The following is a 16,125-nucleotide window of genomic DNA, read 5'->3' as shown; positions in this document are numbered from 1 at the left end:
CTTTATAAAATAGCTTTAAATCCTAACTGGATGACGTTTAGAGCCGGTTCACACTACAGCGACCAGAAAGTCGCCCCATGAAGGAGCGACTTTTTAGCGCGACTTTAGCGTGACTTTGAAGAGACTTTTGACAAGACTTTGAAGAGACTTTGAAGAGACTTAAATGATAGGCAACTTTGTCTGTGGGGAATGCCTGGCTAATCTTTTTCTTCTTCCTGGAAAGTCTAATCACAGTCGCTTGAAAATAGATAAGGAACCGACTTAGAGGCGACTCCCATTGAAGTCTATGTGCACAAGTTTTTTTTTCTTTTTCCGAAAGTATGGACCCTGGAAAATAAAATGCCAGTTATATTTCAAATGCCACTTAATGCATTGACATACCTTGTTACTTAGACCCAGTCTGTCTGGACAGCATTATCACCATCTGCAGGCAGCTTAATTCTTCAATAAACCACAGAAGTTAAATCCAACACAATTTTATTTTAGATAATTGCAGTGCAGAGAGTGTTTTTTCAGTCTTTTGAAGTGTAAGAAGGCAATGACTTTGCTAAGGCCTGCCTCTACAATGAACTATCACTGACTAAGGGAACATGGAAGAAATGCAGAGGGTCTAGCTAGAAATTAAAGTGATTTTAAAGTCTTGTTTTATTTTGTTTAAAAATAACAAGTTTTGCACAGAGAAGCCCAGATCCTCCTCTTCTCGGGTCCCTCGTCGGCACTCCTGGCCGCTCCCTCTTGCTGAGTGCCCCCACAGCAAGTATTTTGCTACAGGGCAACCCAGCCGAGCCGATGCTCTGTGTGTACTTTCAAACACAGAGCCGTAGCTCAACCCCGCCTTCTTTCTTTCCTCATTGGCTCACTAACTTTGATTGAAGGCAGCGGGAGCCAGTGGCACTCACTGATGGCTCAGCCAATGAGGAGTAAGAATCCTGGACAGCCAAAACTCTCATGCAACATCACTGGATCGAGATGGGGCTCAGGTAAGTATTGGGGGGGGGGGCTGAGGGGGGCTGCTACACACAGAAGGTTTTTTATCTTAATGCATAGAATGCATTAAGATAAAAAAACGTATGCCTTTAGAACCACCTTAACTAACCAGCAGTAAACAGGAGGGGAGGACAGCAGGAGAAAAAATCAAGCAAGATGTAGTAGCCCCAAAACGCCACTAGATGTCAGTATACATCAAAACAATAGTAACCTGATGCAGTTCAATGCAAAACAAAAAAATAGATATACTGTAGGTGGGATAGAACAGTGGTAGTTGTTTTTTTTAATGTCATATGATATTAGTGCACATGTTTATTAAAGGCAAATTTTTAGTAAAAAATACTCCAAAGTTAAAGTGGTACTAAAGGCTCAAGGTTTTTTTACCTTCATACATTCTATGCATGAAGGTACAAAACCTTCTCTGTGCAGCAGCCCCCCCCCCCCAGCTCCCCCCTAATACTTGAGCCCGATCTTCCTCCAGCCTCGGCTGTCCGCAAACTATCCCTTCTCCATTGGCTCCTGCTACTATCAATCACAGCTAGTAAGCCAATGGGGGGAGAGAGGGAGGGGGCCAAGCCACAGCTCTGTGTGTGTGAATGGAAACTCAGAGCCGCAGCTCAGGAACAAGCCTGCTCGGGTGCACCCATTGCAAGCTGCATACTCTGGGGGCACTTGGCAGGAGGGAGGGGCCAAGAGTGCTGGTGAGGGACGCGAGAAGAGGAGGATAGGGGCTGCTCTGTGAAAAACCACTGCACAAGGCAGGTATAACATGTTTGTTATATTTTTTTTTTAGAAAGAAAGCTTTTAATTTCACTTTAATTTTAATGCACACAATCACAATGTGTTATCCTTTTTTTTTTTTTTTTTGTAAAATATAAAAGATGTCCAGTACCAAACATGTCAAATGTTAAAATTGCAGGGAGCCATGAAAAAGATACGAACCTCGGAACCCATTTTGCTCACATGTGATGTTTTGAAAGCTTATACAAGTCATACATTTAGAGCTAACCATAAATAGCCCTAGAATTATTGCTTCCACTCTGACACACGCAGTGCCAAGTGAGGCACAGGTAACCTTTTGGTACATAGCCCCCCCCCAACCCGTGTGTTCATATGTGCATGTATGTAGGGCGGTGCTTTACATTTTTGGGGGGAGAGTTGTAACCTAAATTTTTTTTAATCTGTTTTCACAAGCCCCCTATATTATAGCATTTTGCTGTGACAGGTTCTCTTTACCTTGACATAAGGGATCTATTAGAACTATAATGTCCCCCCAGTCCTTCCCTGAAGCTAATGGAGCACAGATCATGCTTCATTTGCTTCTTCTTGCAGTAGCTGGGAAAAGTGGCACCTAAACCCTTAAGTTTATGTAATCATCATCACTTCTGGGTTCTTACTGGCTAGGGGAGATCGTTGGTCTCCTTCTCTTCTACCCCGTGACACTGCCAGTCTGCAGAAGGGACAGTGCAGCCTGGGTAATAGGACAGGGGCTGTTTCGAGGATCACTTCCACCTGAAAGCCAGCAGTTGGTTTGAAAAATTTACATGCATTCTTGGCTTCTACAGTGTGTGTAAAATAATTTGCAGCTGCCGATTGTTAGCCTTTCAAATGTGGCAGTGAAAGGGCTTAAAACAACTTTTGGAATTAATTTACAATAACATTTTAAAACTTCTATGAGGTTTTAGTAATTGAGTTTAGATTTACTTTAAAGCTGAAGTTGGCATACATTTATTTTAGGATACAGTATCAAACACACTGGATATGTTTAAAGTGTGTATACCTACAGGTGGCAAAAATCCTCCCTGTGTGTCTCCTTCATAGTTGCCAGATACTGCCCTGAGAGGCTGTTTTTCTGGGCTGTGAAAGTTAACAGCAGCCACTGCTACTGAGAAAAGTTGCACCTGCCACCTTCTGCCCTTTTCGCCTTTCATATTGCTTGTATTACTAGTCTACCACAATTTATTGCATTCTGTGACTAGAGGAAAAACAGTTAAATGACAGGATCCCCTCTGCCCATTCACAAAATGCAATGCATTGTGGAAGAGAAGTAATATGACATTGTGAATGCTAGAGAAGGCAGAAGAGGGAGGGCAAGCAGCACAACTTTTCTCAGTAGCAAGGGCTGGAAAATAAATACACTATAATACCAAAAGTATTGGGACACCTGCCTTTACACGCACATGAACTTAAAGGCATCCCAGTCTTAGTCCATAGGGTTCAGCATTTAGTTGGCCAACTCTTTGCAGCTATAACAGCTTCAACTCTTCTGGGAAGGCTGTCCACATGGATTAGGAGTGTGTCTATGGGAATGTTTGACCATTTTTCCAGATGTGCATTTGTGAGGTCAGGCATTGATGTGCACGAGAAGGCCTGTCTTGCAGTCTCCGCTCTAATTCATCCCAAAGGTGTTCTATCGGGTTGAGGTCAGGACTCTGTGCAGGCCAGTCAAGTTCCTCCACCCCAAACTCACTCTTCCATGTCTTTATGGAACTTGCTTTGTTCACTGTTCCAAATCATGTGGTTGAGGGGGGAATTATGGTTTGGGTTTTTTTTTTCAGGGGTTGGGCTTGGTCCCTTAGTTCCAGTAAAGGGAACTCTTAAGGCATCAGCATACCAAGACATTTTGGACAATTTTATACTCCCAACTTTGTGGAAACAGTGTGGGGATGGTCCCTTCCTGTTCCAACATGACTGCATACCACTGAACAGAGCAAGGTACATGTACTTTTAAATGCAAGCAATGAAGGAACCTGAATTTAACCCAGCTTCTTGCAGTCCTTTGTAGGAAGAGAAAACAGTAACAGTGATTAGCTGTTGACTGTGCAGCTTCTCTTTTCACTGTCCAGTCACGGGCTGGAACAAGTTGAGGACAGCCTGGGTTAAGAAGAAATAGGTTAAATGGTGTTGACCATTAGCCTGAGGACATCTAGTGGCAGAAAACTACTGTGGGTTAAATCTCCATATTGAAGAATACTTCTTAAAGACAACTGATCACTCATTCTTAATAAAATTTGGTGATGGCCATCTACTGACTATGGATACATTTACTCTGTGACAGAAGCCATAAAGACAATATAAAGCAGTAGACATTTACTTAAGTTACCCGTTGCTGCTCTAGAGTAAGTTCTAGAACCAAAGAGCTACTCCTATTGGAGAAAGGTGATTTGTGCATGTGCCATCTTCAGGGTATGTTGATCCTTTTTAGCACTATTGCCTGATAGTATACTGTAATTAAAAAGCTTTATTACTCAGTTGCAGTTATTTAAGCATGTTACAGCCTACAATCTGCGCTAAGTGGTGGCACATGTTGATATGCGCAATGCCAAATAGGATTATCTAAGCAAACAAACGTAATGATCTCTCTCTACAAATGTTTGGATACTTTTACATTTGAATTGCTGACAATGGTGGCACGGAAATAACTGCTTAACAAAATCATTCCAAGCTTAGGAACTTTCAACAGTTATAACGGATTATTTAGTAAAAGGTTTGCCATTCAGTAAAGCCTAAATAGTAATTTCCGAGGTCAATAATATGTTCCCTTTAGGCAGTTTGTTACTGTAAACATATTTTGTGGTATAGGAATGACTTTCTGCGTAATCACATTCAGAACAGTAGGTTTGACCTAGGTTCAGTTATGTGTCACCTTAGGCTTATTTTCTGCACCTTGTGTTTCTTCTGATGACGGTAAGTCCACTCCATTTCTCCCTGGGATTTCAACATGCTGAACATTTTTGAACTTTCCACCTACTATTGCTAATACCGTGGAGACTTTTAAAGGGGAAGTTTGTCCAAAACTGATTTTTTCAGCTTTGGGTGGTTGCCACAGGGTTTACCCACTGGTATCTTAAAATAATCAGGTATCACAGAAGGAAGAGTTTGCCACAGGGACCGTCACCGATTAGACACCGGGAATTTTGCTCCACTTTAGGCAGTGCAATGTGGTTACCCACTCATCCATCTGCCCTTTAAACGAATGTTCACAGGCACATATGGAGGCATGGCTAGACTGGGTGCATTTTTGTCGAAGCAAAGTGAGATATTTGCATAATCATATCATAAGCATAGGGTTTGATTGGCATAGCTGGAGACTTCAAAGAAAGGTCTTATCACTGGCATCTGTAAGAGTTTATAAAAGAAAGTTGAAAGAAAAATAACTTTTAGGTATGCTTACCCATAAAAGGCATGGGAGAAATGTGAAAGCATAACAAAACTTGGGCCCTGACAGTATCTATTTCTTATAAAATCTTCAGTTATAGTTTAGGGGTAAAGTGAAAAAATTAATTTCTGTGGGTGAGAATATATTGTCTTTGAGTTTGTTGAGATGTGCTGAAAGACCCAAAGCTGCAAAGAGGCATGCTATTTAATAAAACAATGAGATTTAAAGCAGTATTGAAGTGTTTGTTACCCACAACATTTCATATTCCTGATATGTACCTGCTGTACCCAGGGCTGCTGATAGGGGGGACCACCAGTCCTCCTGTAGGGGGCCCAGGCACACAGGGGGGCCCCAACAGCACGGGAATCGGTGTGGTCGGGCAGAGGGGCAATTACAGAAGGAAGCCCTGTGCGGCTCTCTGCAGCAGCGGAAAGCCAGTTTCTCCCCCTCCTGCCAGCTTCCAGCTGCTGCAATGAGAGACACAGACACAGAGCACCCTTCCTGTATTTGCTTCTCTGAAACCGATCCCCCTCCCTGTTCCGCCTGCTTCTTATCCCCCCCTCCTTGTGTGCCTCCCTTTCACTGTGTTACCCCTCCCCCTTGAACGCTGCAGACTTCCCTGTCCTGTAAAAAAATAGCAAATTGTAAAAAAAATAATAATTAAACATTATAATAAATCATTTAAAACATTTTTAACAAAAATATATATTTTTTTAAATTTTAAAAACAATTAAAGAGGGCTAATTCACACAGGTTCTCTGTTATGTTTGTGTCTACTAATAATGATTTTAGTGTATTTTTAGTGAAAATATTGTCTTGATATATTTAGGGGATCTAACCACATCTAAGAATTGATAATCTGCAATATGTATTATCATTTTTGGTTTTGGGTTTAATACTGTTTCAGGCAATTTAGAAAAAAAAGTATATGTCACAGAATTCCCAATAACTGCAGCAACATCCTTGTTGTTTCTTATCACTGCTCTGTGAACAAAAAAAATAAATTAGGTCCAAAAAGAGAGTTGACCTGGCCCATTTTTATTCTAATTTCTGGACTCTTCTTTAAGAGAGAGTGTGACGGGTGTCACTTTGGTTGGGGGAACCCAGCTTACCTTAGAGAGGTTGGGAAATCCCTGTCTCAGCTCCCTAGGTCCCTCTTATGTCTATTAGGGGCACAGGGTGACCGAGAAAATGATGGACAACAACCTAATGGACACTGAGAATATGGTTTGGATTACTTCAAAGGGACAGTAATATTTAGCTACAATATCTCTCAAGAAAAGGATGATACATTATTTCCACTGTATCAGAATGATGTATGAGCTTTGCCTCATAGACTGTTGTAGGTAGGAGTCGGACAGTCTGCTACTGGAGTCTCCTGCTATTGTCTGTTTAATAATGTTCTCTGTTTATACTTAGAATAATGTGTATTGTACTTTGAGTTCGATGCCGGCAAGTCTGACCTGGAATGAGATCCCTGATTGTCCAGGTGGTTCGTTTATTTAGCTTAGGCCCTGTTCACACCCGAGCGTTTTTCACCTTGTAAAATGCTCAACTCTGAAGTCTCAAAACGCCCAACAAGCAAAATCCCATTCATTTCAATCTCCCCTATTCACATATGAGCGTTTTGTCGCCTGAAGCAAAATGCCTGAAGCTCAAAATAGTACATGAGCTTCTTTTTTGACAGATTACAAGCGTTTTTATTGGATGACAATGCCTGCCTCCAAACATCTGCAAAAACCTCCTACAAAAGCCCCAAACTCAAAGTTCAATATACATTATTCTAAATATAAACACAGAACACCTTAATAAACAGACAAAAGCAGGGGACCCCAGTAGCAGACTGTCTGGCTCCTACCTACAACAGTCTATGGGGCAAAGCTCATAAAATGTTCCATCATTCTGATACAGTGGAATTTATGTATCATAGATTTCTTGAGAGATATTGTGGATAAATATGACTGTCCTATTTGAAGTAATCCAAACCATATTTTCAGTGTCCATTAGGTAGTTGTCCATCATTTTCTCGGTCACCATGTGCCCCTAATAGACACAGGGTGACCTACACATAAGAGGGACCTGGGGAGCCAAGACAGGGATTTCCTAACCTCTCTAAGGTAAGCTGGGTTCCGTAGCCCCCCCCCCCCAACCAAAGTGACTCCCGACACAAAGAGGAACACATTTTTCCTAAGTATATTGATCATGATTTTTATGATGTTGTAAATTATATTTCTTTATTCTGCAAAAAGGTTTTCATACTAGCCAGTTCTAACAGAAACCTTTGTAGTATTTCAGGAGGAAACATTACCTCTGTTTCTCAGCCCCAGCAGTACCAGTTCTCAAGACACCAAGTGTTCCAGGCCCTGGATATTATGAACTTGTGGACTATGCGGGACCTTCCAAACAGTATATTTCCAGCTCTGCATTTGTATCCAACACAAGTCGATGGGCTGGAGATGCTTCTGGGGCAGATGTTCCTGGTCCAGGTTAGTGGAGTAGTTTTGTGCTTATCAGAAAACACATATTTTTTCTTTTTCATTGGAAAGATGTAAAATTGGTAACTATGGGGTTTATATACTAAAGGCAAGTGCACTGTAAGTGCACTTGGAAGTGCATTCGCTGTAGATCTGAGGGTAACATGCAAGGAAATAAAAAACAGCATTTTTGATTGCACATGATTGAATGATAGAAATCAGCAGAGCTTCAGTTCATTTTAGATCTTCCCCTCAGATCTACATGACTTCACTTGGAAGTGCACAGTAGATTTGTCTTTAGTAAATCGACCCCATTGTTTCTAGCTGATCCAACTTCCGATTCCACATCAATCCCGGTATGACGTTTCTCTCATTAAGTAGGTCTCATCTAAACTGTCAAAGGAGCATATCAGTCCAGTTTCAACCCTGTCCAATTTTCTTAGTGTTATGGCCTCTGTCCTCCTTGCTGCAGGGTTCTGCTAGATCTGTCAGATGTTAGATCTGCCATACAATGATGTCGAGTTGTGGTGCTTGCAGCTGCTCAATTTAGAGGTTAATAGCCCAGTATATGATAGATATTATTACCTATGTCTCCACACAGCAACAAGGTGACATGTGGTGACATCCATTGCAGTATAGAAAAATGCAGCATGTCATCCATTGACCTTTTTTGGCTAATATTGATGTGGTATGCACCACTCTGATAAAGATAAGCTGGTTGCTACTACAAGTGCTGTCCCCAGTCTTGGGTCTTTTTGAACCCCAAAGACTTTCCTGGTCCACCTGCTGTTCCTAGTCTTCCTCTATGAAGATTGAAAACATCCTGACAAGGCATTTGCTCACCCACCTCTGGGGAGTTCTGGATCACAATGTTATTGACCCATTTATTTTTTCAGAATGGTTTTAGGGGTTTTACTCCAACCTTTTTATGGTTCCCAAACCCAAAAGGGACACCCACCCCATTCCAGATCTCTAAACACTGAATGTCTTCATTTGAACTCAGAAATTCTGTACTAAATCCACCAGGTCTGTAGTTATCTCCCTTCACCAGAGAGACTTCTTGACTTAAGTGGACATCAAGGATGTCACATATTTCCTTTCGGTGGTCCACCTACTAGTCAGCCTCTCTTCTGCTACTTGGGTGTTTGCCAAAGTGCTGGTCCCAATACAAGCCCTGCTGCTCTCTTGGGGCATCCCCAATTTGGGATACCTAGATGACCTTCTGTTGAGGTCAGATAAATCCTGGAACACACTCATCGCTTGGAATCCAGTGGTCTAGTCCTAGTTAGAGCTCAAGCTAAATTTTTCTCCCCCATGATGGACTTCAAACGCTCCACAACCAAATTCATGCTTTCCAGTCCAGGAGTCATTGGCTCTACGCTTTTGCATAAGAGTCCTGGATCTCATGGTAGTTTCCTTCAAGGTAGTGAAGACAAAAATAGCTTCCGTATGATGGGGCCCATACCCCTGAGTGGACAAAAAGAAAAGGATAGGACAAAGTGGGGCTTTACGGGCCGATGGGAGGAGAAGGATCACAACAAAACCAATATGTTCAAAAAATATACATTTTATTAATTTATATTCAAGTTAAAAACATGAGCTGTCATGCACATGTGAATACAATATGTGTCAAAATTTATTAAAACCAATTCATCAGTCATTGAGTAGAAATACAACCCATAAGGAAAAACCAAAGCCTATATGGGGAAAGATGGTAGGTCTCAGATGGAAGGCGGTCAATGTAGGTCCCCAGCAAGCCGACGCGTTTCACTCATGGCTTCCTCAGTGCCAGAGAGACCATGACAGACCGGTATTTCCTTTGTGTAATGTCTCAGAGGATAATAGGACTACGGCAGGGCATATAGTTCAAGGCACGTCTATGGTTCAGTGATCAAATAATGACACTCAGGTTTCTCGTTTATGCGTCTATATGTGTACATACGGATATAGCTCTAAATGTTGTCTTCAGTATGTTATCAAGAGATCACTCTTTATACTTCTACTGGGTTGCAGCCCATTGAGACCAAATAACGAGGCGGAACGCCGCCTATATCCCAGCTATCCAAGAGAACTGCTGGCAATAGCTAGATCCCAACTTCTTCCTCCCCTAGAGTACTTCTAAGGACACACTCAATTATAGAAGTGTATTTCAGACAAGGGTTGCAAACGTAGTGACCTATTAATAGTGAAGCTGCAGCTTCAGGCAGGTGATAGCATACCGACAGGATGTCCTATCTTAGAGGGACAAAGGTACTCCAATGTACCTGGCCTTTTAATAGACCTCTATGATGCCTTCCATAGCTTAGCCTGCCTGGACCCACTTTGTCTTATCCTTTTCTTTTTGTCTTTCAATGTAGTCTTACTTGCCCATTTTTACTCTATATCCCTACAGTGCAACGATCTGTTTACTTGGAATAGTCAGTCAAGTCCCTGAACAGAACAATTAATTTGGCAGTGAGGACCAGTGCCTAGGACTTGGATGATGGAGAAATATTGTCAAGTCAAAATCCTGAAAATTCATGATTCATGATTTGGTTCTCCCTCCAGATGTGGTTGCTGCAGGGTCATCTGATTTGGATTCCATAGGACAAAGCCACAGGACACAAGAATGGTGTACATTAGTCATCAAGGAGGAACCAGAAATCCATAAATGGGAAGAGGGGTTGGGGAGATCCTGTACTAGGCAGAACTTCACATTCAAGCCTTCTCTCCGCCATTTACATTCCTGTCCTGGAAAATTAGCAGTCGGCAGCGCCTGGACTGAATGATCCCTACACCTGAAAGTGTTCCAGGACCTTTATCTCATTTGGGGAATGCTGGATGTGGACCTCCTGACCTCTAGGTTCAACAACAAATTGTGCCTGCTTTCAGCTGTAGACATCATCCCAGTACCGTTTTTTTAGAGGCGGCGGTCAGCTCGCTTGTAAGAGCAATCAGAGCAGCTAACTAGCCGCTGTATTGTTGTTACAAGCAGGGGCAGGGGAAGCAGCTCTCTCATGCTCTCCTGTCCAACCGGGAGACTCGAGCAACCAGCTCTGGACTGGGCAGACACCCAAACTAAGCCAGGATTGGCTTTGATCGGGTTTCTATAGCGGTAACCCGGAAACGATGAACTAAGATCACTTCTGGTTTATCTGGATGTCACCAGTGTCATTTTCAAAAAATAAAAGCATTAAAAAACTCAGATCTTGGTGTTTTGAATGCTTTTAAATGCAGAGGAGGGACCCCAGATCCCGCATAAAGAGTACCTGTCGTGCCTATTGATGTCACAAGGGATGTTTACATTCCTTATGAGATCAATAAAACATTTTCTTTTTAAGAAACTGTTTAAAATTAAAAAAATACAATACATTAAAAATATATATTTTTTTAAGTGCCCCCGTCCTCCTGTGCTCACATGCAAAGGCGAACACGCGTGTCAGTCCCGCATGCACGCACACAAACAGCAATCGCCCCACACATGTGAGGTATCACCCCGAACTTCAGATAATGGGCAGTAATTCTAGCACTAGACCTCCTCTGTAAATCTAAAGTGGTAGCCTGTAAAGGCTTTTAAACATCGCCTATGGATAGTAAAATTTAAGTCGTTTGTCACTGTTGCATGAGTGCGCAATTTTAAAGCATGACATGTTTGGTATCTATTTACTCGGCGCGACATCATCTTTTAAAGTTTAAAAAAAAATTGGGTTATGTATTGAGTTTTTTTTTTGCATTAACATTCAAAAAAGTGTATTTTTCCAAAAGTGTGTTTGAAAAATCATAGCGCAAATACCTTGTGACACAAAAAAAATTGCAAAACCCACCAATTTATTCTCTAGGGCCCTTGCTTTAATCTCTTCATGCCGTGCCTCCTTGCTCTTTAGGAGGTTTGAGATGGCGAGAGGCGAGGCATGGCTTAAGATCATGTGACTGCCTTTATTGAGTGTCATGGCAGTCATGTGATCCAAAAAAAAAGCTTTTGGTTAGACACCTGTCACTGTGCCGGGAGAACGCACAGCACAATGCTATTGATCACAATCCATGCAAATATGCAGCCTCTCAGTGCCAAGGCCCAGGCACAGAGAGGCTGCATATTTGCATGTGGCCAGTGCCAAGAGGTTAAAAGAATATATATGTTTGGGGATTCTAAGACATTTTCTAGCAAAAAATTCTGATATTTACATGCAAACAAAAAGTGCCAGAAATGGCCGGGAGCTGAAGTGGATATGAGCGCTGCACTTTTTTTTTCAGTTTATTCATTGTATATGGGTATAACATTGCTAGTTGACTCTTTATCGGACAAAGGAGGGAAGCTGCCTGGGCACATCATTTATTATTGCCCATGCACTACTTTTGGTGCAATCCAGCTCATTCAAAATTAATTGTCTGAAATCATACTGCACTGTATCACATGTATCACATGTGAATCACAGAAGTACACGCAAGCGCATTCTTGTGCATTTTCCAAGGATGCTGGCTATTTCTTTAACCACTTGCTGACCAGCAGGCGGCAGGTTGGCAGGTTCCCACAAATCGCCGTACCTGTACGACAGGTCTGTGGGAGCGATCCTGGGGGTGCCCACTCGCCAGCGGGGAAGCCGATCCATGGGGCCAGCGGCTGCAGTTGCCACCGGGCACCCACGATCGCTCCCTGTGAAGAGAGAAGCAGCAGACCGTTGTTCTCTCTGAAATCAATGCAGAGCTCCTGTGTTCCTCCTATTTAGGAACACAGGTCTCTGTATTGATTTTACAAGCCCACCCTCCCCCTACAGTTAGAAAACACCCCGTAGGCTCACACTTAACCCTTTGATTGCCCCTGGGTTAACCCCTTCCCTGCCAGTGTCATTAGTACAGTAACAGTGCATATTTTTTAGCACTGATTACTGTATCAAAGTCACTGGTCCCCCCAAAAGTGTCAAAAATGTCAGTTAGGGGTCTGATCTGTCCGCCGCAATGTCGCAGTCCCACTAAAAATCGCTGATCACTGCCATTACTAGTAAAAATAAATAAATAAAAAAATAAAAATGACATAAATCTTTCCCCTAGTTTTTAGACGTGATAACTTTTGCGCAAACCAATCAACAACATACTCTTATTGGGATTTTTTTTACCAAAAATATGTAGTAAAATACAAATTGGCCTAAAATGATGAAAAATTTTGATTTGTTTAAAAGATTTTTTGGGAATGTTTTATAGCAGAAAGTTAAAAATGTTTTTTTTTTTTTTTCAAAAATTGTTGCTCTTTTTTTGTTTATATTGCAAAAAATAAAAATCGCACAGGTGATCAAATACCACCAAAAGAAAGCTCTATTTGTGGGGGTAAAAGGACATCAGTTTTTTTTTTGGGTACAGTGTCGCAAGACCGCACATTTGTCTGTTAAAATAACGCAGTGCCAAATCGCAAAAAATAGCTTGGTCATTAAAGCGGAGTTCCGGCCACAGAATCTTTTTTTTTTTTTTATGTCCCCCAAACAGTGACCCTCCGACCTCTATATATCCGCTAATCCTGTTTTATACAGTGGAATAATATTTTTGCAAAACTTACTTTTTAAAATTTCTGCAGAGCGCCGCCATCTTTGTGCTGGTTCGCCGAGTCCGCTGTGGGGAAATGTGTGCCCTGCTTCCTGGTTGTAGTGGGCGGAGGCCGGTGAATCCAGGGCGAAATCTCGTGCATGCCCAGTACTATGCGATCGGCATAGTATAGTGATGCCTATCATCGCGTTATTTCCTGTTTGGAAATAACACGATGAGAGGAGCGGCCGGCCGCCTACGTCACTGCCAATTGCATCCTGGGAGCGACGAGTAAGAGCTCCCAGGATGCATTGCGGGACAGGAAGTGACGGCGCGGGCCGCGGCCGAGGAAGGAGGAAGTGGATGTAAAGGTGAGTATATTATCCTCTGTAAAAAGGTAAGTAAAAAAAAAAAAAAACCCGGGAATATCCAATTCTGGCTAATGGAAGGATAAGGAAGCAGATGCCATAAAATGTAAAGACATGATTTTCTGCCCGGAACTCCGCTTTAGGGGGGAAATATTCCAGTCCAGCAATTAAAACCTGACAGAAATTTCAACACTAGTACAACACGGCTATAGAAAAAGTTTTGGCTTTAGATACATTTTGACAATGACATCACTTTATTTAGCGTTTTATAGAGTGAGACTACTGTGATTATGCTGCTTCTTTGCATTTCTCTTGTATCAGCGGGACACAAATGGAACAGTTCCTATGAATTCAGAACAAGTCACAGTGTGCTGAATGCATTAACAGTTGTGACTAAGGTATAAATATGTGATAGAGGGAAGGTTTAATAATCAGGTAATGACACCGCACGGAGCATTATGCCAGAAAAAGGACGCACTGCCATCTATATATTCTCCCAATGCATCTGTGACTCATGGGCATTCCAAGATACTAATCCACTCACACTAATGTTTTCAGAACTAATGTCACACCAAAGTTCTTCAAAGTTGACATTCCACCTTGGCAGATCTTGCTATAGCCCTTAAGGTCTGAATGTGTGAAGATGTCAGAATAAGATAGTGCCTTCCAGAATACATGGCTTATTCTCTGAAGGAATGCTGTTTAGGCACGTAATGTTCTAACTGCAGGGAGCTTAACCATTTCACCTCTGAAATCGTACAGCGTTGTTATTTTAATGCTGATGTCTTTAAGTCGCTGTATGAAAAGCGTATGTGTCACAGTACAATTGGCCTTTGTCCTATAAAAACAATTTGATAATCTGTATGACTATAGAAGTACAATACTAGTTGATGGTATTGGAATTGCTCCTCCTTGTTACATTTTTTTGTGCAATACTATGTTGTGACCTAGAGATGACAGTGTTACTGTTGTTCACGAGTTCATGACAAAGAAATGGCGAGTCGATCTAAGCAAAAGTTCAGAAAAAAGGTTTCAGGGAGGTTGAAATATATATTTTTTTGTTAATAGTACTGACTGGACGAAACAAAACGTAAAAACAATGAACAATCGCAACAAATTAAAACCAGTGCTCAGCTGTTTAGCTTCATGAGAACAAGGTGATTCCATAGGCCATTGCACTTCTTGTGAAACTACCAGTCTTTTAAAATAGAAACATTTTAAGCTCTATCTAATCATATGGTACTGGAACATAGTAGGCCTGTGGATGGTGCCCATGTGGGGATGGGGAGGGGTATGTGCTCATAGGCTTGCATGCTGCCAGAGGCATATGCCAAAACACAAGTAATGTATAGTGTTAACCCGGCGCTCTCCGTAATGAACAACACTTCTCTCTCTCTCTCTCTCTGAATTCTTGGATTCCTTGGCACAATTATTTCAACTTTATTCACTGTACACAAGAGGTAATATTTCCTATAACACTCTCTCGCTCTCTCTGTAGCATTTCCAAGCTGGTGCCGCTTGACGTGCACCGGACTCCACAAACCCAGTGACACTGAACTGTATGTTTAAAGTGGTTGTAGAGGCACAAGGTTTTTTACCTTCATTCATCATTCTATGCATGAAGGTAAAAAAAACTTTCTGTGTGCAGCAGCCCCCCCGCCCCCCTAATACTTACCTTACCAGCGATGTCCACGAGAGCCATTGGCTCCTGCTGTTGTCAGTCACAGCCAGTGAGCCAATCAGTAGGCGGAGGGGGCGGGGGCCAAGCCACAACTCCATGTGTGAAAGGACACAAAGAGCAGCTTGCTGTGGGGGCACCCAGCAGGAGGGAGGAGCCAGGAGCGCCAGCAATGGACCCGAAAAGAGGGGGATCCGAGCTGCTCTGTGCAAAACCACTGCACAGAGCAGGTAAGTATAACAATATTTTTTTATTTAAAAATAATGGCTTTATTATCGCTTTAACTCTTTACTCCATCTGTGATTAAGCTTGAATCCCAGGAAGCTCGACTATGCTTGCTATTCCCTCGAGGCTTCTCTCCCATGACATTCAGACTGGGTTCCTAGGGACACCCCATACCACAAGTGTAATCCAGACTGGGGTACTGATCACTAGGGAGGGAACCCATCCTTCCATCCTGTCACACACTTCTGATCTACAGGGGTACTGAGAGGAGGAATTACAGGAGGTAGAGTCAGTACTCATCTGAAGGCAGCAACGTACCATCGGATATATAGTTCTTAGAAATGAAAAGTAAACCAGAGAAACAAGCAAAAGGGAAGCTGCAATGCATGCAGGTAATTCAGGAAGTTGTTTGAACAGATGACCAGCAGTCAGGCAGCACTCACAACATGAAAGGCGATTTTTCAAGTAAGCTCATATTGGATTGTTAAAAATAACTACTGTATTGGTGTTATAAAATGAAAGTGACTGAAGAACCTTTTTCCGTAAGTGTAAAACACACCACAGCAGACAAAATTTACTTTGAGGCTGTGCTTTGTCTGGTTGAAAAGTGGAATGGGGTCATACAACCCCAATTCTTACAAAGTTGGGGCGCTGTGTAAAATGTACATAAAAACAGAATGCAATGATTTGTAAATCTTATAAACCCATATTTTATTCACAATAGAAAATAGAAAACATATCAAA

The 16,125-nt window shown here is 42.0% G+C and overlaps 1 protein-coding gene across 1 annotated transcript in view; it reads left to right on the top strand.

Annotated features, from left to right (window-relative positions):
- The window catches only part of STPG1 (sperm tail PG-rich repeat containing 1), a 146,268-nt gene that overhangs the window by 112,339 nt on the left and 17,804 nt on the right, over window positions 1-16,125 (top strand). Inside the window, exon 8 of the mRNA XM_082244545.1 lies at window positions 7,442-7,632. Coding sequence (XP_082100671.1) covers window positions 7,442-7,632 — 191 coding nt within the window. The remainder of the gene's footprint in view (window positions 1-7,441; window positions 7,633-16,125) is intronic.

The sequence above is a fragment of the Pelophylax lessonae genome (genome assembly GCF_965119305.1).
Source record: "Pelophylax lessonae genome assembly, chromosome: 2".
Lineage (NCBI taxonomy): Eukaryota > Metazoa > Chordata > Amphibia > Anura > Ranidae > Pelophylax > Pelophylax lessonae.
The sequence above is the reverse complement of the archived record's forward strand: the minus strand, read 5'-3'. Positions and strand labels throughout refer to the sequence as shown.